At 41.1% G+C, this 26,414-nt stretch overlaps 1 protein-coding gene across 1 annotated transcript in view; it reads left to right on the forward strand.

Moving 5' to 3' along the window:
• Nucleotides 1-26,414, forward strand: part of RIMS1 (regulating synaptic membrane exocytosis 1) — a 293,279-nt gene that overhangs the window by 95,197 nt on the left and 171,668 nt on the right. Inside the window, exons 6-8 of the mRNA XM_040430037.1 lie at nucleotides 7,033-7,122; nucleotides 20,030-20,101; nucleotides 24,218-24,321. Of these exons, the coding sequence (XP_040285971.1) occupies nucleotides 7,033-7,122; nucleotides 20,030-20,101; nucleotides 24,218-24,321 (266 nt within the window). The remainder of the gene's footprint in view (nucleotides 1-7,032; nucleotides 7,123-20,029; nucleotides 20,102-24,217; nucleotides 24,322-26,414) is intronic.

Genomic DNA, 26,414 nt, shown 5'->3' on the forward strand with positions numbered 1-26,414 from the left:
CCGTTGACCAGCCAGCTACTGGTGCCCTGGTTTGCAGTGGTGTTGTGAACTGAATCTAGGTTTTTGTTTGACATCCCACCATGGTCAGGTTTTGAGTATGGAGTTCTGGTGATGAACACTTCAATCCTACATTTGCTGTGGAGCAATACACTGCCCCAACTGCTGGTGTGATGATCTGGGATGCCATTGTATAGGGACAGTATCCTAGTAGTGATAGAGGGGAAGTATCAGCTCAGCGATATGTGCAGGACATCCTGTGGCCACATGTGTTGCCTTTCATGGAAGGGCTTCCAACTGGCATTTTTCAGTCGGATAATTCTCGCCCACACGCAGCAATGTTTCCCAGGAATGTACCTGACAGATTGTAACCTTTCCTTTGCCTGCCTAGTCATCAGAATTATTACCAATTGAGCATTTATAGGACCAGATGGGACACCTACGTGGGCATCCTATGAGTGTGCAGGATCTAGAGGCCCAGCTGCAACATCTGTGGGCAAATGTGCTGCAGGATTCCATACAGAACCTGTATGCCCCTACTCAACCATATCTCACCTTGTATCTAGGCTAGAAACAGCCCAATGCGGTCAATCACTTACATATATCATCATTACATTCACACCTTTCATATTCGAATTCCAACAGCTCCTTCTTGGTGCGTTATTTTTTGTTTTTTTGTCAATGAGTATAAATTCAGTCAATTGCACTTTACAATTTAACTAAATTGCAATTTTTTTTTAAAGACTTGACATTTGTATAATTATCTTGTACAATAATTGCATCTACAAAGGTAATGCATATTACATTATCTAATATGAAGATAATCTGACTTCACCCAGACAGAATATATCACCCATTGTTTTAATCGCTCTCATTAAGAGAAACAAAATAAGAGTACGATGCCTTTTAAAGCAAGTTTTCGAGACAACTTACTGTAAGTTTCTTCCTCGGGCATGATAAAATGAAGTCTCTTAGGATACAGTAGTGTGTGTGTATATATATATATAATATTGTGGGGTTTCGCTCTGGTAGATAGGGTAAGCGGGCGCAGTACAGAGCCAAAACACTAGTTCTTAACTGAAAACGTCAGTGGTTTATTCACACTTGAGGCAATTGCACAAAACAGCAAGTAACTTTGCAGTCTGATGTTAATTCACACACAATTGAAAGTTCATATAACACAAGTCACCTTGCTGGCAGTTCTGCCACCAGTAGTCCACAGCAGGCTTTAGGGGGCCTGTTTCCCCAGCGTGCGGCTCTCAGCCCTCCAGCACTGCACAAAGCCTCAGATCCCAAAAACAGAGAGACATCTCTGCTGAGCCCATCTGCCTATTTAAGGACAGCCAGATGCTGCCAAAACCTGGACCGGCACTTAAACTCAGCCCAGGCCGCACATGCTGGGAGGAAAATTACCTGCCTTGCCAGACACAACCCCTCACTGTGTCACAATATTATATATATACAGTACAGACCAAAAGTTTGGACACACCTCCTCATCAAAGAGTTTTCTTTATTTTCATGACTATGAAGGCATCAAAACTATGAATTAACACATGTGGAATTTATAACATAACAAACAAGTGTGAAACAACTGAAAATATGTCATTTTCTAGGTTCTTCAAAGTAGCCACCTTTTGCTTTGATTACTGCTTTGCACACTGTTGGCATTCTCTTGATGAGCTTCAAGAGGTAGTCCCCTGAAATGGTCTTCCAACAGTCTTGAAGGAGTTCCCAGAGATGCTTAGCACTTGTTGGCCCTTTTGCCTTCACTCTGCGGTCCAGCTCACCCCAAACCATCTCGATTGGCGGTTCAGGTCCCGGTGACTGTGGAGGCCAGGTCATCTGGCGCAGCACCCCATCACTTCCTTCATGGTCAAATAGCCCTTACTTTCAAAGTTTTCCCAATTTTTTCGGCTGACTGACTGGACTGACCTTCATTTCTTAAAGTAATGATGGCCACTCGTTTTTCTTTACTTAGCTGCTTTTCTCTTGCCATAATACAAATTCTAACAGTCTATTCAGTAGGACTATCAGCTGTGTATCCACCTGACTTCTCCTCAACGCAACTGATGGTCCCAACCCCATTTATAAGGCAAGAAATCCCACTTATTAAACCTGACAGGGCACACCTGTGAAGTGAAGACCATTTCAGGGGACTACCTCTTGAAGCTCATCAAGAGAATGCCGAGAGTGTGTAAAGAAGTAATCAAAGCAAAAGGTGGCTACTTTGAAGAACCTAGAATATGACATATTTTCAGTTGTTTCTCACTTATTGGGTTGTCTTAAAAGCCTGCTAATGAAACATCAATGATCCTATTTTTGTTAGCCATTAAAGATATCATACCTGCAAGACTATGTTTCTCTTAATGAGAGCATTAATCTACTGGCAACGCCGGTAACATACTTTTTTTTTACTTATGTATTGTGTAACATACAGTTCAGTGATAAGGCTTGCCATTATTGCCACCATCCCGTAGAGAAACACAGTAATGGCTGTACAACTATTATATTTCTGACTACATATCCTGTTTTGCTGAAGTACTATTGCATTCTTTCTTTGTGTCCTCCTGTGTTTTGCAATACACAAGAAATACTGTTAGGCACAGTAAAACTTTGCCACCCAAGATGCCTTTGCTAGAGTTTGGTTCTAATTGGAGGCTGTACAGGTAAGAATTTTGTCGTTGGAGTTAACAGTCATGTTGTCCTTGTTTTGGTCACTATGTTTTTTCGCAGAAAAACAAATTTTGTTGACATTTTTCTTTACGGGGGCAACTATTGTGTTTGCTTATTTTTTTTTTGTATGCTTTGTCATTGTAGTGTTACATGCTCTCTAGTGTCTGCTATGTACTGTATGAACTTCTGGTTTTGTATTGTTGTGTGCTAGAACATGGCTCTTCAACAATTCTAATATCAAATGCAAAGTGTAATTTACAGTATAATCCCCTCTCCCCACAAAAAACACTATGATAAAAACACGACTTACTATATAAGTTTATTCCTGCTCAATGCCTATCTGAGCTGCATTGTTGAGGGATTGATATGTTGAAGAGCCCTGTTCTGGTTAAATTCACTGTTGGTGTCTGAGAAGTAAAGGCTCAAGCTTTTTCAGCTTAAATAAACTCTCACTGTAAGTATATATAAGATACATGGTGATAGAGTATGTATATGTAAGACGTGGCGCGTGGTGGACCACATCCAAAGATCTGGATGCATTCGCAACATGTATCAGTATGAACATTTGTGACAGATTCAGTAGATTCACTGCCAAACACTTTCAAGTTAGCACATCTATTGGCTCTTTTTATGTTTTATTAGGTAAATAATAGATTTTTTTAAATCACTGTTTGTACTCGCAGCACCAGGTACTGGTATTATTTATAGTATAAAAACCTTTACCGCCTCACAGTTTTATAGGTCCCTTTCATATAAACCGGTCACATTCGGTAAGTTCTGTATGTACTTAAAGGGGTTGTCTCACTTCCAGCAAATGGCACATCATGTAGATGACGTTAACACAAGGCACTTACTAACACTTTGTGATTGTCCATATTGCTTCCTTTGCTGGCTGGATTCATTTTTCCATCACATTATACACTGCTCATGTCCATGGTTATGACCACCCTGCAATCCAGCAGTGGTGGCCGTGCTTGCACACTATAGGAAAAAGTGGTGGGACTATGCGTTACACCAGCGATCCTGCCACCAGAGAAACTGACGCTTTTCCCCTCTACTGTGCAAGCTCGACCACTGATGCTTGATTACAGGGTGGTCGTAAATGAGCAGTGGATGTAAAAATTATCTAGCCAGCAAAGAAGGCAATATGGACAATCACAATACATTGGTAAGGGCCTTGTATCGACTTTGTCTACATGATAAATGCCATTTGCCGAAGTGAGACAACCCCTTCAACCAGAGTCTCTCAGCAGTTTTGACCCTGACTAGATGTGTATGCGAGATGGGTAATCATACCTTTATGAGCAGCTTTTATTATCAGGAGTGAGAAAATTAAAGGAGTTGGCGGCTTTCTGGCTACTTGTGACCAATGTGTTTGTAAGATGACTATGTGGTACTTGCTAATAAAGCCTTTGTGAATTCCCTGTGCCATTTTCTATATTTCATAAGGTATGGCACCTCGGGCAAATCTTCTGTCCTGTCCGCATAGCGGTTCTGTCCATAAGATGGCTGCTCATGGAGGGTCATGTGACCAGACACATCACTCAGTCGCCTCCATTTAAATACACTGCACCTGCCATCTGCACTTGCACTTTTGGGAGTAGTGTGGTGGAGTGACCCTCCATCACGACCATCTTATGGATTGGACCTCTGTATGGACAGCACAGAAGATTTGCCCAACAAGGGCCATGGCTTATGAAATATAGAAAATGGCTCTGGGTCAAAACTGCAGACAGACTCCGTTTAAAGGGCTTGTCTCACTTTGGCAGGATCGGGATCAGTAATGCAGAGTAGTTCTGTATCGGTACTGTATTTTCAAATGTATATGATTTAAGCCTTTATAAAAGCATACAATAACCCGGGAGAATTCCTATAATTCTGTTAAACTCTACACTCTCCAAGGATAGTACGCGAAGAAAGAAGGACATTCAGACCCGAGAACGTGCATATTTTGTTTTATTTTTCATCTTGACATGTCATGTTTTATTTTTGTTTTCAAGCTACATGTAGGTCCGTCCTTGTAATTATTTCATATCACCTATTAGTTTTCCATGATTAGTGACTTAAATGTGATTGGAGAAGAGAATGAAAGTAGTCTGGTTGTGCCAGACCGTTACTTAGCTAGGTCAAGTGCCAGCAGAATATTCGAGGATGTTAGTAAGTCTGCTTATTTAATTGAAATGTCTGTACTGTTCTGTAAAGGGAGTCTGTCAGCATGTAATTTGCAGTTAAACCACAGATACAGTAATTCCTAGTATGGCTTGCAGAGTATAATGTAGCTGCAGGTTTCTTTTTTGCATATATTGCAAATGAGGGTTAATATGTAAATGAGCTGTTAAGTGCACCTGGGCGGACCGTGGCCACTTGGTGCACCCTAGCAACACCTCTGGTCTCTTCAAGCTACCCCTTTTATGTTTTTTTCCCTCCAGACCAAGTGTCTGAATTCTCCTCTCGCCTGGCCCCTGTTTTCCCACGCCTGCACCAATGCAGTACAATCTTGACACATCTGCAGAACAGCTCTTCCAGCCAGGATCAAAGTGCTATACTGTGTATATGCCATAGTTGTATAACACGGTGCATGCTTGAGATTACAGGGAGAGAATTCAGACACCTTGCCCTGTCAATCAACCATAAGAGGGAGTGGCTTCAGGAGAACAGCGACAGAGCTAGGATGCAGTAATGGGCTCCCGCCCGCCTTTGGTGCACTTGAAGCCCATGGACACGTTTGCTCCTGATAGATCATAAACACTCACTATAGCTAAAATCAATTAGATTAGAATATGACTTAAATAAGTGTTTATTAGCTGTCAGAAGTTCAGAGATAAGGGCTACATATGAGCCTCAGAGCTGTTGCTAAGCAATAGTCTGCAAATAGACAGAAACTGACAGAGCACTCGGCTGTTTTCGGAAGTAGTATAGTAGTGAATGGAGAGAGAACAATTTCCACTCCCAGCTGGGCGTGATGGGGCCCTGTTCTGGAGATAGGAGCAGGTCCCAAATGTTGGACCTGCATCTATTGGACAAAAATGTGACAGGTGGGACAACCCCTTTCAACAGTTCATTTGCATTTAGTTTGAAAAGTATGCAGCATTGCAGGAAAAAAACGGATCATGCTGCTTCATAATACTCTGCAACCCTTACCAGGCTTTATGGTTTCCCTGCAAATATGAAGGGGGGTTTTGGCAAACCCCCGTAACTTGGCCAGACCTGTAAAGGAAAGATTACTTACTTGCTCCCCACTCCTTCTCCAAGCCTGTGATGCTCCGCTGAGCTCCCTAGCTGTAAGCATCTGGTTTGATATCAGCGCAATCAATTACTGGCCGCAGCACAGACCGGATCCCATTGCATCATGTGACAATTTCTCATGATGTAAGGTGTGAGATGGTCACTGCCGTGGCCAGTAATTGGCTGCAGCAATGTCAAACCGGATGTTGACATCGAGGGCGACTAGCGCAGCATCACAGGCCTGGAGAAGAAGGAGCGGGGAGCAAGTAAGTCATCTTTCCTTTACAGGTCTAGCCAAGTGGAGGGGGTTTGCCAAAACATCCCCATTCTTTCACAACCCCTTTGAGGCAGGCCATACACATTAGATGAATGCCAGGTGAACCTGTCATTTCTGGCAGAACAGCTAAACTATTGTATATGAGGATCTTTCCGACTTGGTGGAAGAGGGTTGGGGATGTTGGTTTTCAACATGCCCAATCGTTTGTTCTCAACGTAGATAGGCCTTTGAACGGAGCATTTAGCTGACAGCTATGTAAAGTTTATGGCCAAAGTGTATGGCCAACCTTAGTCCCTGATGTAGATAATCTGCTGTTCTATCAATTCCACTGTACACTGGGTGTTGTATTGTATTCACCCTGGCCTGTATGAAATTGAGTACACCTTTAGTATGAATATAGTAAGTGTATGGTAGGAATAGTGGAAAGTACAGACAGAGATCAACCACAACCTGTTTTTGCTGTGTATCTAAGATTTAAAGATTGCTGTAGGCTACAGAACAGAACATCTTCTACTGTTCTGTAAGTCGTAAAAGTTCTTTCTTTCAACCAAACGATTACAAGAGTTAAAGTAAATCCTAACTCCATAGAGTCTATATATGCAAGCACATTTTCCAGTAAGTCTAATATTCCCCAGCCAAGTTTAGAGCCCAGGTGGGCTGCAGTTTATTGGTTTCAAAGTTTAGTTCATACGAAGAAGGGTACATTCATATTCCTGCAAGCATTAACTGTCATAAAGATTTTACATCTTATGCTAAGAAAACATTACTTATGATTTTATCTCTAACATTGTATTCCTTTCTTTGTTTTCTTTTCTATTCTTCTTTCTCTTCTACCTTTGGATGCAATGCACTGGCACTAGTGAACTACAGCCCTCCCTTGACAGGGCTCGAAGTGCTAGTACCAACTGCTTGAGACCAGATTCTAGTTTGCATTCACCAGAACGAGAAAGGTATAAAACAGACTTTTTTCATTCTTATCATGTGTATTAGTAATTTCATTTTTTTCCCTTTCATGTCATTTAATATTTTTTTTATGCCACTAGTATATTTGTGTCTTAGAGGGTAGTTTATAATAATTCTCTTGTATGCCCAAGAACTGTCAGTATTGTGATGTGTTTTAGTGAACACTGTCATGTGCCTTGTTAAATAATAACTGATCATGTTTGGTAGAGTTTCTCCAAGTATGAGAAAATATTGGCCAGATTAGACCAATCAGATTGTGTGATAGTTTGTTTAAAGTGTTCTGGTGTAAGATGCATCCGATTCATTAAAGAGTCACTGTATTTTGACACAATTTCATTTAATGGAGAATAGTGTAACTAGCAAATTTCTAAATCACTTCATTTAAAAAATATACCTGTATCCACCTGACAAAAAACTGTAAATCTATGTCCATTAGGGGTCTCACTAGATTTGTCCCTAGTAACAGAAACTCAGAAGACGGCTCACAGGAAATGGGGGCCTGTCAGAGCTAGCTGATAAAATAGCTGGTTCTACACAGCTTTAGAAGATTATAGGAGCCTCTCATGTTCTGTAAGTGTGATTTCCCTCTCCTTATCTGTTCTGTGAGCTCCAGAGCTAAAAAACAGACATAGTGGGAAGTAAGGGAAACAATATCACAGCAGTACAGTGCTGGCAGAATCCACAGAAGGGAGATGCCTCCTGCTTTGAGAGAAATGCTTCTAGCTGTGCAGCTGACAAAGGGAATAATATGGCTGAAAGATTAGGGAAGCCCAAAAATGAACTATTCTTTCACTCATGATTTTACAAAGAAACACAGCCATTATGGAAACTTTTTTTTATAAACTCAGTTACGCTTTAAGACACGCACGCAGCCTGTTAATAAATTTGATGCATCTTCTGGCAGTCCATGCAACTAAACAACAACTTTTAGGAGTAAATCATAGTAAATCTGTCGGGTTGTGGAAAACCTAAATATGTTAAACATTCACAGACTCTGCTCACTTACTGATATGGCTCCCATGATGCATCCATTTTACAGAAAAGTGGCAGATGCAGTCAGCTAGAATCTTATCCCAGCATAAGCATTTATTTTTACCACTTGATTAATTTTTGCTTTCATATGGCGAAAAGCAGATATTAAAAATGATAATATTATACAAGGTACATTAGAAAGGGAATATAGGATAGGTAATTATAATTTAGCTCTATATTTCATGCAAACATATAAGTCCTAAAATTGCATTTTGCTATAAAAAATTCTTTTTTATTTGCGCAAAATTTAGTAAAATATCTAGAGAACAGTGTCTGCCACTAAATTCTTTATAACTTAATTGCTATAGTTAGGTATTATTCTATAATTAATATAAAATGTTACTCCCACTGACAAGTAATACATTGTGCAGTGCATATCTAATTTTTTTTTATTCCCTACTGTATATAGTAGAGCTTATTTTTGTGGGAAACATTTAGAGCTATTATATTAGAGTTTTTGCAGACTAACTTGCAGAGAAGCAATGAAGCAATAAAAGCTATAATTCAATACTGCATTATATTACTTATTATAGTCTGAACTGCCTGTATTTACAGTGAGCTAGAATCTATGCAAAAAAAATTAAACCACTCTGCTGACATATTACTATATTCAATAATGTGCAGTGAACAAAGTATGGAAGGAAAAATCCCATGACCTTTAGAAAAGGGAACCTAAGCTAATGTCACGGATGAAGTTAGCAGATAGCTGGAACATATAAATAAATGAGCGACTGGCTTGATCCCAAACTAAGGAGCTTATAGGTGAGCCCTATAAAACCCTAAGAGCTCTCCCTGACTGCTATGCACATGCAAGGGTATGTATGGTAGACGATTGCATGCCCGCATACCTAATACTGTGTGACACCTGAAAACCCTATAATAGTGAGGGGACACGACCACCGGCTCCCTGCACTTAATACGGACAGAGTCAGGGTCACCTAGAATCAAGCCAGAAAGGAAACACAATAAAGTAAATGACTTATCTGAACAGTACCCCTCCCTCTACGGGTGGACTCCGGACACTCAGAGCCCACCTTCTCAGGATGAGACCTATGGAAAGCCCTGATGAGACGAATGGCCTTAATGTCCGCCACTGGGACCCACATCCTCTCCTCAGGACCATAACCCTCCCAATGAACGAGGTACTGAAGAGAACTGCGGATAATCCGAGAATCCACAATCCTAGAGACCTGAAATTCAAGATTACCGTCAACAATAATCGGAGGAGGAGGCAAAGAGGAGGGTACAGTGGGTTGGACATAAGGTTTTAATAGGGACTTGTGAAAAACATTATGGATCTTCCAAGTCTGTGGAAGATCAAGACGGAAGGCAACGGGATTGATGACAGACAAGATCTTGTAAGGCCCAATAAACTTAGGACCCAACTTCCAGGAGGGGACCTACAGTTTGATATTCTTTGTAGACAACCACACCAGATCACCAACATTCAGGTCCGGACCAGGCATACGTCTCTTATCCGCCACACGCTTATATCTCTCACTCATCCTCTTCAGATTACCCTGAATCTTTTGCCAAATAAATGACAAAGACGAGGAAAATCTCTCCTCATCAGGTAAACCAGAAGACCCCTCTCCAGAGAATGTCCCAAACTGCGGATGAAACCCATATGCACCAAAAAATGGTGACTTATCAGAGGACTCCTGGCGACGGTTATTTAAAGCAAACTCAGCAAGGGACAAAAAAGAATACCAATCCTCCTGATTCTTCCCCGTAATGAAGTCTATGGACAGATGCGTCCAAGGACGGGAAGGAATGGGTAACAGGAGGAGAGAACCCGATGGCCGTGAATGAGGGACCTTGACACGAGTGCAGGTCTCGCAGGCTGCCACAAAACCCTCAACCGTCTTACGAAGAGCCGGCCACCAGAATCTCCGAGCAATGAGATCCACTGTGGCTCTACTCCCCGGGTGCCCAGCAAGGACAGTATCGTGGTGCTCCTTAAAAACCTTGTGTCGTAAAGCGAGAGGCACAAACAACCTCCCAGGAGGACAAAGATCAAATCAGGATAAAGAGCAGAGATGACCACCCCTTTCAGCCAAAATCAGACCCGGGTCTTCAAAGTTACCCCCTCCCGGAAAACAATGTGACAGGGCATCCGCCTTCACATTTTTAACCCCAGGGCGGAACGTAACAACAAAATTAAACCTAGAAAAGAACAAAGACCATCTGGCCTGTCTCGGGTTCAGACGCTTGGCCGATTCCAAGTAGGCCAGATTCTTATGGTCGGTAAACACGGTTGTACCAAAATGGGAGCGGAAGCAAAACTCTGTTTAATACTAGAAAAGGCTTTAAGCGCATCTACCGACCACGAGGAAAAATCCACCCCCTTTTTAGTCATATCAGTGAGTGGCTTAACAACAGAGGAATAATTCTAAATGAACTTTCTGTAATAATTGGCAAAACCCAAAAACCGCATCAGTGCCCTCTGACTCTCAGGAAGCTCCCAATCAAGCACAACGCGGACCTTCTCAGGGTCCATCCGAAAACCAGAAGCGGAGAGAAGAAAACCAAGAAATTGAATCTCCGGAACCACAAACACACATTTTTCCAGTTTAGCGTATAATTTATTCTCCCGCAGAATCAGCAAGACCTGACATAGGTGGTCCCGATGAGTCTTGAAATCAGGAGAAAAAATCTAAATGTCATCTAGATACACCAGTACAAATTTCCCCATTAAATGATAGAAAATGCTGTTCACAAAATGTTGGAAGACGGCCGGAGCATTCATCAAACCAAAGGGCATAACCATTGAAGGCCGTCTTCCATTCGTCCTCTTCCCTGACCCTGACTAGGTTGTATGCCCCTCTTAAATCCAACTTAGAAAAAACTTTAGCCCCAACCATCTGGTTAAACAGGTCCGGGATCAGAGGAAGCGGATATGGGTCACAAATCGTGATACAGTTCAGCTCCTTGAAATCCAGACAAGGTCTTTAAAGAAGCATCTTTTTTCTTAACAAAAAAAAAAAACTGCGGCAACAGGTGACTTCGAGGGTCAGATGTGTCCCTTTCTCAGGCTCTCAGAGATATAAGTACGCATAGCGACTCTTTCAGGTTGAGAGAGATTGTATAGTCGTGATTTTGGCAGCTTGGTGCCTGGGATGAGATTAATAGGGCAGTCGTACTCCCGGTGAGGGGGCAACTCCTGGACACCACTCTCGGAAAACACATCCGAAAATTCAGAGAGAAAAGATGGCACAGTCTTGGTAGAAACTCTCTGCAAAACTCACTCCAACCATTTATTTGCCTTGCTTGCCAATCAATAGTGGGGTTATGTTTAGTGAGCCAGGGTAGCCCCAACACTAGAGGAGTAGGTAATCCGCTTAAGACGAAATATGACATATCCTCAACATGAGCGTCACCCACAGTCAAACGGATATTGTGAACTATGCCCTTTAACGATCTTTGAGAAAGTGGAGCGGAATCGATAGCAAAAACAGGTATATCCTTTTCCAAAGTGCATACATGGAAACCATGCGTTGTTGCAAATTGATTATCAATGAGATTGACAGCTGCTCCACTATCTAAAAAAATATCACAAACAATGTTCTTGCTGTCTAGTGCCACCCTGGCAGGTAGGAGAAAACGGGAACTACAAGCAAACGGCAAACCATCAACCTTGCCAATAGTAGCAAATGGAAAGTTTTTAGAGGTTTTTTTTTGTTTTGTTTTGTTTTGTTTTTATTACCCTCAGAAAACGCCATGAATCTCTTAGAGGGGCAAACATTAGCCAAATGATTTATACCCCCACAACAGAAACAAACCCTCCTCTGAGAGCTGAATCCTCTACTATCAGAGGCAAGCAAACCCAGCTGCATGGCCTCCTCCTCAGAGGGGATTGAGACAGACTGAGACCCCTGCGCACTGAATGAGACAGCCCCACTGTCCTTGGGCTGAATATGACAGGAAAGAGTAGTCTCCTCTCTCTCTCTAAGACGCCTGTCAATACGAACAGCTAGAGACATGGCTGACTCTAACGACGCTGGTCTCTCATAAAAAGCGAATGCATCTTTCAATCTTTCTGAAAGACCATGGCAAAATTGACTTCGGAGTGCAGCATCATTCCAACCAGTATCAGCTGCCCACTTCCGAAATTCAGAACAATATATCTCTGCGGACTGTTTCCCCTGGCATAAAAGACGCAGTTTAGATTCAGCCAGAGCAATACGATCCGGGTCATCATATATCTGCCCTAGGGCTACAAAAAATTCATTCACCGATTGGAGGGGCCGTGCCCCTACCGGCAGCGAAAAGGCACAAGACTGAGCGTTATTCCTGAGCAGCGAGATGATGATCCCCACCTTCTGCTCCTCATCACCAGAGGAATGGGGAAGTAGGCGAAAATGGAGTTTGCAAGCCTCTCTAAAGCGAACAAAATTCTCACTACCCCCGGAGAACGTATCCGGGAGCGAGATCTTAGGCTCGGAACGCCAGCAGAACCGGTCACCTGAAACTAAGACACTTTTACGGAGATCTGCTACCTCCAGCGAAAGACCTTGCATGCGGTCAATCAAGGCTGAAACCGGATCCATGCTTAAGACGGTTATGGCGGTTTATAATGTCACGGATGAAGTTAGCAGATAGCTGGAACATATAAATAAACAAGCGACTGGCTTGATCCCAAACTAAGGAGCTTATAGGTGAGCCCTATAAAACCCTAAGAGCTCTCCCTGACTGCTATGCACATGCAAGGGTCTGTATGGTAGACGATTGCATGCCCGCGTACCTAATACTGTGTGACACCTGAAAACCCTATAATAGTGAGGGGACACGACCACCTGCACTTAAAGGGCTTCTGTCAGCCCACTAAGCCGTTTTTTTTTTTTTGTTTACTAATAATCCCTATACTGCGAGCTCTGCATACATAAGTTAAATAATCATTAGGTACGGCAGCGGCGCAGGCGCCAGATTTTGAATGATAATTTGCATATTTTAAAAATCGCTTTTTATCAAATTCTACTGAACCAAAATGATTATTTAACTTATATATGCAGAGCTCGCAGTATAGGGATTATTAGTAAACAAAAAAAAAAAAGGTTTAGTGGGCTGACAGAAGCCCTTTAATACGGACGGAGTCAGGGTCACCTAGAATCAAGCCAGAAAGGAAACACAATAAAGTAAATGACTTATCTGAACAAACAGCAGAAGCAGCCTCCAGCAGTGAACGCCTCACCCAGGAAGTAGTATAAACCGCAAAGTGAGGCAGTATGGGAGGGATTATAAAGGAAGACAATTAGTCGAAATAAGTGACACCTGGCAGAAGAAAAGGAGATGAGAAAGTGAAACCAAAACAAAGAACATCATACAAGAGGTAGAGAAGAACGTCTGCCAGATCTTCTCACAGAACTGGCACTGACAGCTAAGTTCACTTAAAGGGATTTTTCAGGAATACCATATTGATGACATATTTGATCAGTGGGGGTCTGACTCCCAAAACCACTGCCTATCAGCTCAAAAGGTCGCAAAATGAAGGGGGTGCAACTTTTTGGGCTCACTTGCTCAAAAATGTTCTGACTTTTTGCATTTTTACACTACTCACTCCAGTTTTGAAATATGGGTGGTAAAGTGGACATGGTTAGCTATGTTAATGAGTTTCACTCCAGATTTATCACTGAGACTTTTTAAAAAAAGTTGCAATCACATTTCAGTATGAGGGTGAAGTAGGAAAACTGGAGTAACTTCTCTAGACAAAAGTGTTAGGTTTAAGGGTCCATTCACACGTCCGTTTTTTCTTTCCTGATCTGTTCCGTTTTTTCTGGAACAGATCTGGACCAGATCTGGACCCATTCATTTTCAATGGGTCCTGGAAAAAAACGGACAGCACAATGTGTGCTGTCCGTTTCCGTTGTTCCGTTCCGCATGTCCGTTTAAATATAAAACATGTCCTATTCTTTTCCTGAAAAATCGGATCCTGGTACAATAAAAAGTCAATGGATCCGCAAAAAACGGAAGACATACGGATGTCATCCCGTATGTCATCCGTTTTATACGGAATCCGTTCCTGGAAATTACATTTTAATTTTTTTTTATTTATTTTTTTAAAGAAATCCAAACAACTTTATTTGCTTATTGAAATTTATACATGCTTCCGTTTTTTGCGGATCCGCAAAAAACGGATGACATACGGATGACATATGGAAACATTTTCAGGAACAACGGATCCGCAAAAAACGGACAGAAAATCGGATTATAGAAAAATACTGACGTGTGAATGTAGCCTTAGGCCTTTTTCACATGAACGAGTTTTCTGCGCGGGTGCAATGCATGAAGTGAATGCATAGCAACCGCACTGAATCCTGACCCATTCATGTTTTTCACGCATCATTTCTGCGTTACGTGAACATCGCAGTGTGTTCTATATTCTGTGTTTTTCACGCAGCCCTCGCCCTGTAGAAGTGAGTGGGGCTTTAGTGGAAAACGCATTGCATCCAGATATAACCTAGATGCAATCTGGATTCAATGGGCCAGATTTATCATTACTCTGACAACTCACTCCACTTTAACATATGACTAACGTCAGTTTTAGCCAAGTCAGATTTATGATCGGCCCTTTAAGACTGTAATAAATGTGGTTTGACGGTAGCAGTTTATCCGTCAGTAAGCAGCTTTACAAAAGTCGCACATCTTTACGAAAAAATCGCACGTTTTTATGAAAAAGTCGCATGTTCTATTAAAAAGTCTCATAAGATAAGCATGGTCCTCACTGGAGTGAAATTGCGACTTTTTTGCAACTTTTTTGCGACTTTTTAAATAGTCCCAATAGTAGATCTGTCTAGAGATTCATTTACATAAGAAAACACGCCCACTTTCAGAAAACTGGCGAGCATAGTGCAGAGCAGAAAAAAGTCACAAATTTGTGCGCAGTTTTAGCGTTTGGGACTTTTTTGGGGACTTTTTCACTCCATTATTCTGACCTGAGCTAATGATAAATCTGGCCCAATGTGTTTTTCACTTATTGTTGCTAGGAGATGTTGTTTGTAAGTCTTCAGGTTTTTTTTTCACACGTGTGAAAAATGCATCAAAGCTGATTGCACCTTCGCAGGAAAATACTGAAACACTGAATGCAATTGCAGACAGAACTGACTGAACTTGCTTGCGAAATGGTGCGAGTTTCACCGAACGCAACCTGAGCCAATCCGTATCGTACGTGTGAAAGAGGCCTTAAGAATCAGACAAATTTGTAAAACAACAAAGGTTTATAATAAAGACTAATTGAAAATAAATAATTTTTACCCAAGATAAGTAGAATTAATAAAGTAGAATAAAGATAAGTAGAATAGAATAATAATGAAGTGTCCCTCACATATCCTGTAAAATGGTTTTCTTACATTTTTACTACTGATCGGTGGGGGTTTGATACTCTGGACCCCGCCGATCAGCTGTTTGAGAAGGAACCAGTGCTTCTGTGAGTGCTGCGGCCTTTTCCGTGCTTACCAAGCACAGCGCCATACATTGTATAATGGCTGTGCTTGGTATTGTGCTCTACCCCATTCACTTCTATGAGGCTGAGCTGCACCTAGGTCATGTGACAAATGAACTCATCGTCACTGGTCTTAGAAAGGCAGAGACAAAGTCGTAAAATTTTGGAAAACCCCTTTAAATGTTTTATCACATGTATTGCTCTAGTTGCTTTGCCTTTTAAATAATTATATTGTAACTTTATTGTACAATATACACTACTCACCAAAAGTTAGGGATATTTGGCTTTCGAGTGAAATTTATGGAAAATGTAAAAAGTTACAGCGATATTATATCATGAAAGTAGAGCATTTAGGTAGAAGCATGCAATAGTGATTTCCTCATCTCAAAAAATTTATTGAAACAAAAGCCAACAACAGTGGTGGGGATACCACACAAAAAATGGCAATTTCTCAAAAACTTGTTATGTCGCCTTGAGCATCAACTACAGATTGACAACGACGTTTCATGCTGTTCACAAGTCGACTTATTGTCTGCTGAGTCATGGCATCCCACTCTTCTTGGGTCTGGGGTACATAGTTACAAGCCTCTACATGGCGACTCAGCTGATCCGATAGGTTTGCATTGGGATTCAGGTCTGGAGAAAGTGCAGGCCACTCCATTTGAGGTACCCCAGTCTCCAGCAGCCGTTCCCTAATGATGCAACCTCGATTAGCTGGTGCGTTGTTGTCCATGACAATCAAATTGGGCCTGTGTTAATGATGTTATTCAAGTAGTATGGGTTTGTCACTGTATCATTCACAAAGTGTAGGGCAGCTCTGTATTGACTAGACGCACCTGCCCATACTAAAACACCGCCACCAAAGGCAAATAGTGGCTGATGCATATCTCTCTCCTTGACGTCTCCAACATCGTTGGCAGCCATCATTTCTGATCAGCATGAATCGCCTTTCATCAGTGAACAGCACACCCTCGTCCAGTGTAGATGCTCCCTGGCCCATGCAAGACCATGACGCCTGTGGTGAGGTACCTTTTCAGGTCCTTTAGCACGCAGACCATGCTGATGTAAACAGTTTTGAATGGTCTGACGTGACACTTGGGTGCCTCTCACCTCCCTTAAATGTGCCTGGAGTTGTGTGGCATTCTTCATCCGGTTCTGCAGGGCATTGTTCACTATGAAGCAGTCATTAGTTTGGGTTGTGGCCAAAGGAGGTCCACTTTTATGACTTTCTATGACTCTTCCAGTCTTTCTGTATCTCTGTTGGAACATCCTGCTTGAAGCCTCGCAATAGCGAGGTATTGTTAATCAATTGTTAGGTGTTGTTTTGGTCTCATGATGTCAAAATGTGAACAGCATGATGAGGAGGACTGTTTAAATACCACTTCTAATTTAACCAGGAAATTTATTGGGCGATACATGAATCAAACACCTGTTGTGAATTTTGCCGTTAAGCTCCTTGTTACAGAACAGCAAGTTGTGCAAAAAGTACTGAAACAATGAACAGTTGGATATGTGCATTCAAAAGTTTAGCGAAGGTCACATTAAGTTCACCTGTAAAGGTTAGAGTGCATTTAAGGTTCATCCTGAAAATTCACCCACAAGCCAAATATCCAAGTATACAAGTGTCACTTGTATACTTGTATTATATTACAGTGAAGTGAAATGCAGGGGTTGTTTGAGCAAATGCCTATTTGTCTGTTGATCGTATCCTTCTTGCATACCTAAAATCAGCTTTTTTGGGTAGCACATTGCCTGTGTAAATAGGGATGGTTTACCAGCAAACAGCGGAATTGTATGGGGACAAATGATTACAGTACTGAAACTGCAACTCATTGAGAATGAGTGGTTTATTCCCACTCACTGCCTTGTGCATCGGCCCTCACTAGCTGACAGTTCTAGTTTTTGGTGTTTTCACCCTTTTATACTGTACATTAATGTTTTCTCCTACTGAATGTATTCCTGTAGACTGCATGTAAACTATAGCTGTCATTTTCTCAACTACTAAGGGTACTTTCACACTTGCGTTGTTGGATTCCAGCAGGCAGTTCCGTCGCCGGAATTGCCTGCCGGATCCGGCAATCTGTATGCAAACGGATACCATTTGTAGACGGATCCGGATCCATCTCACAAATGCATTGCAATACCGGATCCGTCTCCCCGGTTGTCATCCGGGAAAACTGATCCAGTATTTTTTTTTTTCAAATTTCTAAAGGTCTGCGCTTGGGGCCGCATTATTTAATGCATTTCAATGGAAAATAATGCCGGATCCGGCATTCCGGGAAGTGTTCCGGAATTTTGGACGGAGAAAATACTGCAGCATGCTAGGACGGAACTCAATACCAGAAAGGTTTAACGCAAGTGTGAAAAGTACCCTAACAGAGGCATGTCAGAAATTGTGGTTGGTGGTGTTCCTGGGTGCTTTCAATGTTCACGAGACTAGCTAACTCCCATTAGATTTCCTAGAAGAGTCATGATATTTTCTGTACACAGGTCTCTCTCTGGAATGCAAACACGAACCCAAGGAGCACAGCGTATATTAGAACATGCATTAAAAAAAAAAAAAGTTGGGTTTTCAATTTATAGACCCTCATCAATCACAACTTATGACCTGTCTCTATAAAATTGTCAGAAGTTGAGGAATATTACAGTGAACTCAAGCTGTCACACTACAGTATGTCTTTGTGTTGGACAAGCCTAAATCAGTAGATCACCAATAGTCCACAACAGCTGATATCGGCTTTTCTCCAGGGTTATTCGAACTAGACCAATAGAACCTTGCCTGAATGGAACGTTAAAATAAAATAATAAATCATTATTGTTTTTTTGTTTGTTTTTTTAAACCAGGAATCACAAATTAACACTCTTTGTTAGAGTAAATCAGGCTAGGGTGTAACCCCAGATATGGGGGAGGGGTACTATAGGTTTGATCTTTTTACTTCCTATCTCAAAATGGACTGATTGAGCTTAAAAAGCGTGCCTCTCTACACCCTGTAACGCTTAGTAACACTCTCTGAGCACATATAAGCAACAGTGTTACTGTAACACATAAATGAATGCCTGCTGGTATACAGAGCAGTTGTTATGTTACCAACTACTGCCTAAAAGAGCTAACTACAGGGACTATTTGGGGTTTGTATCTTGCCAGAGTGTTATCTGGTCAACTTAGATACATATGGCATTGTGATTACAACGCCTCTCCTTGTCCTCCCACCCCTGCCAGCAAGCCCTAAGTATTTCTCTCCTGCTCAACGCGTTTCCATGCAGTGGTGAGCCTGCATTTCATCAGGAGCAGGTGCAGGATTATTAGGTGACTATGTAGCATTAAATTACTGCACGTGGCGTGCAGCTTGGCAGCATGTTGGCGCTATGACAGCCGTACTGGCCACTCACTTGCCGGCTTCATATAGTTATGACTCCGCCCCTCAGCAGGCACGGTCTCGGGGAACAACCAATAGGAGCAGGGGAGTGTCCACAGTTTCCAGCCCGCTGCTCGGCGTCCACCGCTCGTCTAGTGTAGCGATGCTGGGGAGTGCCTTCTTATCAGGGAGAATCCATTGGCAGCCCGATCTGTCAATCAGACCAGACATACTGCACAGTATTTTACCGCAGACATGGTATATGTATATCGCAAGAGGTCCTCCTATATATATTGCTTTATTGAGCATGACGCTTAACATCCCGTACAGGGTTCAACAGATCCCATAGTATGATGGGATAGTCAATTGATGAGGACATCCACAGACGTTAGAGCGTACTATCACTGTCCAGTAACAGTACCATGATGATGCTCCAAGATAAAATAAATGAAATGAGCGCAGATAAAGGAGACGACACCTTCAACATTGTTTTTTTTTTATTGCATGTGGATAATGTTCATGGAGAAGGGGAAATGTTTTTTGGGTATTGTTATTGCTCTTTTGATTCAGTAATATTCATGAATTGCATTTCAGTCTATATTTCTTAGGCTGCCTTCACACATTGTTTGATAGAGCCGCACTCCCATGCTCCTTATTTCATCAAAAGTCGGAAAAGATCCTACTACAAAGAGGAAAAGGAACACTTCCCCAGAGAGTATGTTCCTTCTCTTTTGCATTAGGATCCATTCCAACTTTTGATGAAGTAAGATCAGATGTACAAGAGAGCACATCTGCCCAGTGTAGTGTGAAAGCAGCCTTAACATGGCGTATTTCCAATCATTGTATTATTCGTTGTGTATTCAGTAGTGTATTCAAGTTGTTGGAAATTTCTGTTTATTGCTTCTTATTTTTATTAGTCTTCTACATGTATAGTGAATAGTAGTCAATGCCAGTAATGTTCATCATTTCAATGCTTTACATGTAATCTCATTCTTCATTGCTGTTTCCTGTTATTATTGTTTTTTTGCTCTCGCTTTTCTTTTTTTTTCATTTATCACTTCATCTCAGGCAGCCCAGAAAAATGGAAAAATCTAGCAACCAGAAACCAAACAATAAATGTGCTGTTTCTGAAGTAAAAAGGTATGAGGGTTTCAATGCATATTTAGATACATTATAGATTATGCAGCTCTAACCTGTTGTAAGCTTTACAAAAAGGAAGGAAGGTGTGAGAGCTACGATGAAGGTGGCAACTTTATTTGGCATGCTGGCATCTCGCATTAAGTCACAATATCTAATGTACTGATACAATAGTGAGCAAATCCTTGATCACCTCCAGTCAAAATTCATTTTCAGTGCTCAACTATAAGCCATTGTGGAGATGGAGTGGACCTGACATGTGAATGCATTACACATACAGCGCATTAATGTCAGCATCTTGTAACGTGTGGTGTTCCGGACTGGAGGGAAAAATGAATTTCTTTATCTACCCAAACACTCAATGGCATTGAGTGTTGGGTGAATAAAGTAATCCACTTGTTTCACTGAAGTCAGAATGCTGCCTTTCTTCCATAATTTTAGATACAGTAGATAGACAGACAGAGAGACAGATAGACAGACAGAGAGACAGACAGATAGATAGATACAGATATGAGATAGAAAGGTAGATAGATAGGTTATAGATAAGTAGATAGATATGAGATAGATTACATTATATTTAGACAACTTTGTTCCAGGCAGCAAATAGTAAAAAAAAAAAAAAGAGCTACAGTGGGGGGAGGCAGAAGGGGGGATGCAGTCGACAGGTCCTGTATATTCTCTGCAGGCTTTCTCCCCTCCTGTTAGTCCAGGGTCTGGACTGCCCAGCTGTACCTATCAGGGCACATCAGCTAACAAGCAGCCCTTGTAATTTATTGAAGCACAGAGAGAGGAGAGAAGGGCATCCAATATGTCAGGTCATTAGAGGGTGACATTCTGAACTCACCAGTAAACCACAGGAGCAGAGGAGGCCATTACCTTCACAGTGCAGGGCCTCCGGTGAGAGAGAGGAAGGGGGCGGGGCTATGGATGCAGCACCCAGCTCCTCACTACAGCATAAGGACTCTGCGGGCTACAGTGGGTGGAAGACCAGGGACCAGCGCTCCTTGCTGTGCTGTCTGTGCTCCTCTCAGGTGCGGCCACCAGCTCTCTTACACATCTGGGCAATTGCCCTGTTTGCCCCGCTCCTAGCGCCGGCCCTGAGTAGAACAGTGGGTAGGTCTCATCCATGAGTATAGAAACTCTTTGTTTCAAGAGCCTCAAACAAAGATGGAGCGTAAAGATGGAGTTTCAATAGTGCACCAGTAGAATTTAACTCCACCTCATTCTCCGAGACCCTAAGATGATGTAGTTGTGAAGCCAAAAATAAAGATGTGCATTGTGGACTGCTAGTCCTACTCCTCCCACATCTTTCACATATGGTAAAGTGTCAAGTTTAATGTGTGCCTACCCTTTTCGCCATATCAGTTTACAAAATGTATTTTTGACTTTATTAAAAAACCGTAAGGGTATCCAAACCAGTGCTTAGTGTAAGACATAAAGAAGCTGCAGTAGCATTTTAATAAGTGTTATCCTCCCTGTGACTGGTAGAGGTAGTTTACACCACACTGCCAGTTTAGAGGTGAATTTTGCTAGGAGTGGAACAAGGTTTAACTTCTCACAATCTGCTGGACAAGTGGTTCCATTGATACCCAGATATTTATGATTTTGGTTTACTGGCTAATATTTAAAGTGAACTTAAAGAACTCAAATTAAGACTGTATGAAATAGCTGGAATATTGAAGGACTTGGGGTGTCGGCCAAAACAATAAAATATAGGGGTGATGTCAACAGGGAGATACATATGTCTCCTTAGTAACCAGAATCAAGAGTGTTTATTTTGTAAAGTTAATAAGGTTTGTAGGTTTTAAAAAACTTTTCTCCTATAGTTGTGTTTTCTGCATGTGTTTTCCATTGTTAAATGTGAGTTATATTTAACCATGTATCAGTGACACTAACTTTGTTATATTCCTGATGTCTCTGTGGTGCATGCGGATATACGTACAGCATATGATTTCATGTGGTATTATTTATACAGAAAAAACTAGCCTTGTAGCCCATTGCAACCTGCTGCTGTGTGATTGGTTGGTCTAAACAACCGGGCTGTTCTTTCTTTTAGACAATTTTGATAAATAAGACTCACTCTGACATGTAAAACGTGCACAAATATAAACTGGACTGTCTACTTAAGGTACATACATAATATTCCTCCCACACTCAATATCCGTATCAATATGTGAACTGCCTTAGATGCTGTCTTACAGCCATTACATTTTATAAATGGCTTATCTGTCCTATTTACATGCAATCTACTGTAGGTTTTGGGATTGAATTCTGCAGACCATTGCACAACCCGAAACAATATTGTTCTTCAGAAGTCTCCTTATTTGTTAGCTGTTTCTGTTCCTCTACCTTTCCTTGAATTTACTTGCATGTAGTTACCACTATGTGTGGTTCTAACCCCGGTGCCCTATGGCTTTATGTACCACAGGACAATGTGTGTTTGTGTATTATACAAATAACTTTATGTCACCAGGCTGGATCAAGCTTTAAGGAAGCCCTTGGACAAAAAAACATGTGTGTGTGGGGATACTATTTTAGATAAGCCATGCAGCCGGTGAAACTGGCCGATGCCCAGGGGCCACCTGAGCCCTCTTCAAGTACATCACAATCTGACACTGTTAGCATTAATTAACAATGGGAGCATCAGGTACTTAGGTACCCTTCCTATCAAGACAGTGATACAGTTAAATACTGTGGCAGACACGGGAGCCCATGGCATCCTGCCCCACTGTTCACTTCCACAGGAAACCAGGCATGTAGCCTATACTGACGACACAAGGATGCAGACGCCTCAAGTTGAAAGAGGTCTGTGTGTATGGCTTACCCCACCTACGTGTTGCCCCACCTTCAATGAATATGGAGGGGTCACTTTTACCTTTTTTCCAGGGCCACTTTTAAGTTGCCAGTCCGTCCTTGTTCCTGACCTCTGCACACGTCACAAAGCATGCCTAGAAAACTCTCCTATAGAAGTTAATGAGTCCTCTCCAGTTTATTGTGTCTATGGACCATGGTGGCCAGGGCAAAGCATATCTCTAAATGTTGTTAACAACAGCTCAGGCAAGATGACCGCCCCCATAATCATGTTCAGAAAATCAAATAAAAAAGTACAATCAGAAAATAAAGACAGATTAGAAAAAAGGATATGTATCACTATCTGGCTTTAACTAGCAGAAAAACATAGGTGACACATTCCCTTTAACATTCATTGCCCCGTGTAAAAGTCAGGCATCAGATGCTTTGTCCTGCTATGAATGGTTCTGATGAGGGTGGGACAAATCCCAGGCCTTTGCACCTTTGCCTTGTCATACACTTTTACTCTCAAGCTTTTGCCTTCTTTGAGTATAAAGTTGCCCATACATATTAGAATTCTGTTAGTTATTGTCATATGTCTGGGAATTGTAGTTAGATTGGGAATTGTGGAAAGAGACAGTAGAGGTCTCGGGCAGTTGATCTTTTCAGCAACCACAGAATGATGCATTTTTAAGTGAACTTTTTGCTGGCTGCTTATTTGCTCAACAGCAATTTTATGCTGCCCATTATTTAGCTGTTACAACCAAATTTGCATTAGGAGATTGAAAGAAATAAGGTATAGGTTCATTTAAGAAGGTTAACAAGGATTTCTGGGAATAGGGGGGGAGTTGAATGTTTAAAGAGGCAGTGGAGGCTATGGCCTCCTCACAGCACTGTACATTGTATAGGGGCTTGGTATTGAAGTCCAGGCCCTTCACTTGAATACTGAGCTGCACATCATTCATGTGAACAATGTATGTGACCTCAGTGGCCTATGAGGAGGCCGGAGTGCTGTGGCCTCTTCAAACAGCTGATCAGCAGGAGTACTGGGAGTCGGACCCCCACCGATAAGATATCGATGACCAATTCTGAGGATAGGTCATCAATACTTTACTTTCGGAAAATTCATAAACATTTTGAACTAAGCTGGCACTCTTACCTGCTGATTGATTTTGTTTGTAGATAGTTTGGCCTCAAAAGACGTTGACCTCAGACTGCAGTAATCTAGCTCTGAATCTTTGAAACTTTGTTACCATAAAAAGAAATTTTATGGGCATGGCTGCCTTCTACCTATTACCTAACTAGCTTGTTTTTTCTTTTACCTTACAGAAACCATCAAGTAGGAAGTCAGTCATCTACGGGGGACTCTTCATTTAGTCGGAGAGGAAGGCAGCTTCCACAGGTCCCTGTAAGGAGCAACAGTGTAGAACAAGGTAGCCCAAGTGACCAACCACACTTGCAAACAGTGTTTTGTGCGTTTGTATGTTCAATGAGTTTTGAAGTGGTGTGGATTGGTGGATTATTAATGTCCTCACTGTGTTCTTTATCATTCAGTGTAAATCTTCACATAAGGTTTCATGTCCAGTAATGGCTGCATTTTATAACTTTACATACTGTACATTATTGTTGGTTTTTGTGATGACATGTTTAACATTCAATCAATGTATTGCTAATAAGACTTTACCACAACCGAACCACAAACTTGATACAGAAGCAAAACTGGGTTAAGAAACGATGTACTTTATAATACTGTAGTCACTAATTATCAGCGTGAAATAACATTTATCTAAAGCATGTGCTACTTTTTATTGAAAGATAGTTTATAGTTGTATATAAAAGAAATTGATCAAATAAAAAAATAAAAAAATTGGATTCATCTTTTCAAATGGGGTTATGGAAATTTAACCTTCTCAGTAACATGAAGCATAATGTGATCTTTTGATGGTTTGTTCAGAATTATTTTTCATCTCTTACTATTTTTAAGATCAAAAGCGATTGCCAGACTCTCTAGCTCTAATGGTCAATAACATTGTGGTAGTCAATACCACTTTACTGCAAAATACAATATATATATATATATATATATATATATATATATATATATATATATATACATGTGTACAGCATGTGTATTTCTTTGGTATGAAGAATTTCATTATAGGTCCTAAATATAACTTTTCTATAAAGTGTCTTTGCCTTTATAACACATCACGAGTTGTCACTGGATGGGGTGATTGAGTTTGCAATATGGAGCTGAGTAGTAATTGCCTAGTTAATATATGGCGTCGTGTGTCAATGAACCTGCCAGCACTTTAATGCTTTTTTGATGAGAGAACTCTAAGCACTAACACAAGCAGTGAGAATGTATACAAGTCAGATTAAAGCTGCGCAAAATATTTCCATGTTTGATGTCCTTAGTCATATAGCTGTCGAATACCAAAAACTTGATATAGTTTATGCAATACCCATTATGCTTAAGAGAGGTTTACTATTTTTCTTAGGTTTACTGGTTATTTATGTTGTGTTTTGAAGTGCTATTTAATTATATATATATATATATATATTAATATATATATATATATATATATATATATAATGCGCTATATTGTATATACCGTATTATATTTCTAACTGAACGTTTCTTGGCTCACTGTGTGTGTGTACTTTAATGTTTCGATAATAGCCCCCTATACAGACATTTCGGAGGAAATGAATTGTATTGTTGAGTGTTTTACTACATATTAACTATGACATATGGATATGTTGTATACATAGAACATAGTGTCGAAACCAGACAAATGATAACTTTCTTATGAGAGTATCCAGTTTAGCAGTTTTTTTGCCTGTTTGGATGGTAAATATGATACCTTCTAATAAAAAACTGAGATTTTAGCATGTATCAACATCTTAATAATACTAATGGTGCTTTCGTTGTGCCGGTAACACTATATGCTGCACTACTTGGAAATGTTCACTTTATTCTTATTGTTAAACCTGCATGTTCAGGGGTGTGTGACCAATCCATACTAATACAGTGATTGCATCTAGTACAAGAGCCGATTACTGATTCCGGATAGCAGTACAATTATTGCGGTCTAGTTTATGGTTGTAGAGTTAGGGTCCATTCGCACGTCCGTAAGTGTTTTGCGGATCCACAAAACACGGACACCGGCAATGTGCATTACACAATTTGCAGACAGCACATCGCCGGCACTATAATAGAAAATGCCTAATCTTGTCCGCAATTGCGGACAAGAATAGGACATGTTCTATTTTTTTGCGGAAACTGAAGCACGGATGCGGAAGTGAGGATCCGCAAATGCGGATGCGGACAGCACATTCCGGCCTCATTGGAAATGAATGGGTCTGCACCCGGATGCGGACACATTTTGCGGACGTGTGAACGGACCCTAAGTAGTTTGCTTGAACATAACTTTGATTTTATGTTTTGTATTACTTTTGCTATGCATTGAAAATGTTCTATTTTTATTGAGCACTGTGTGACAGTTCTGTGAAAAACAGAATG

Source organism: Bufo bufo, chromosome 4 (genome assembly GCF_905171765.1).
Source record: "Bufo bufo chromosome 4, aBufBuf1.1, whole genome shotgun sequence".
In the NCBI taxonomy this organism is placed as follows: Eukaryota; Metazoa; Chordata; class Amphibia; order Anura; family Bufonidae; genus Bufo; species Bufo bufo.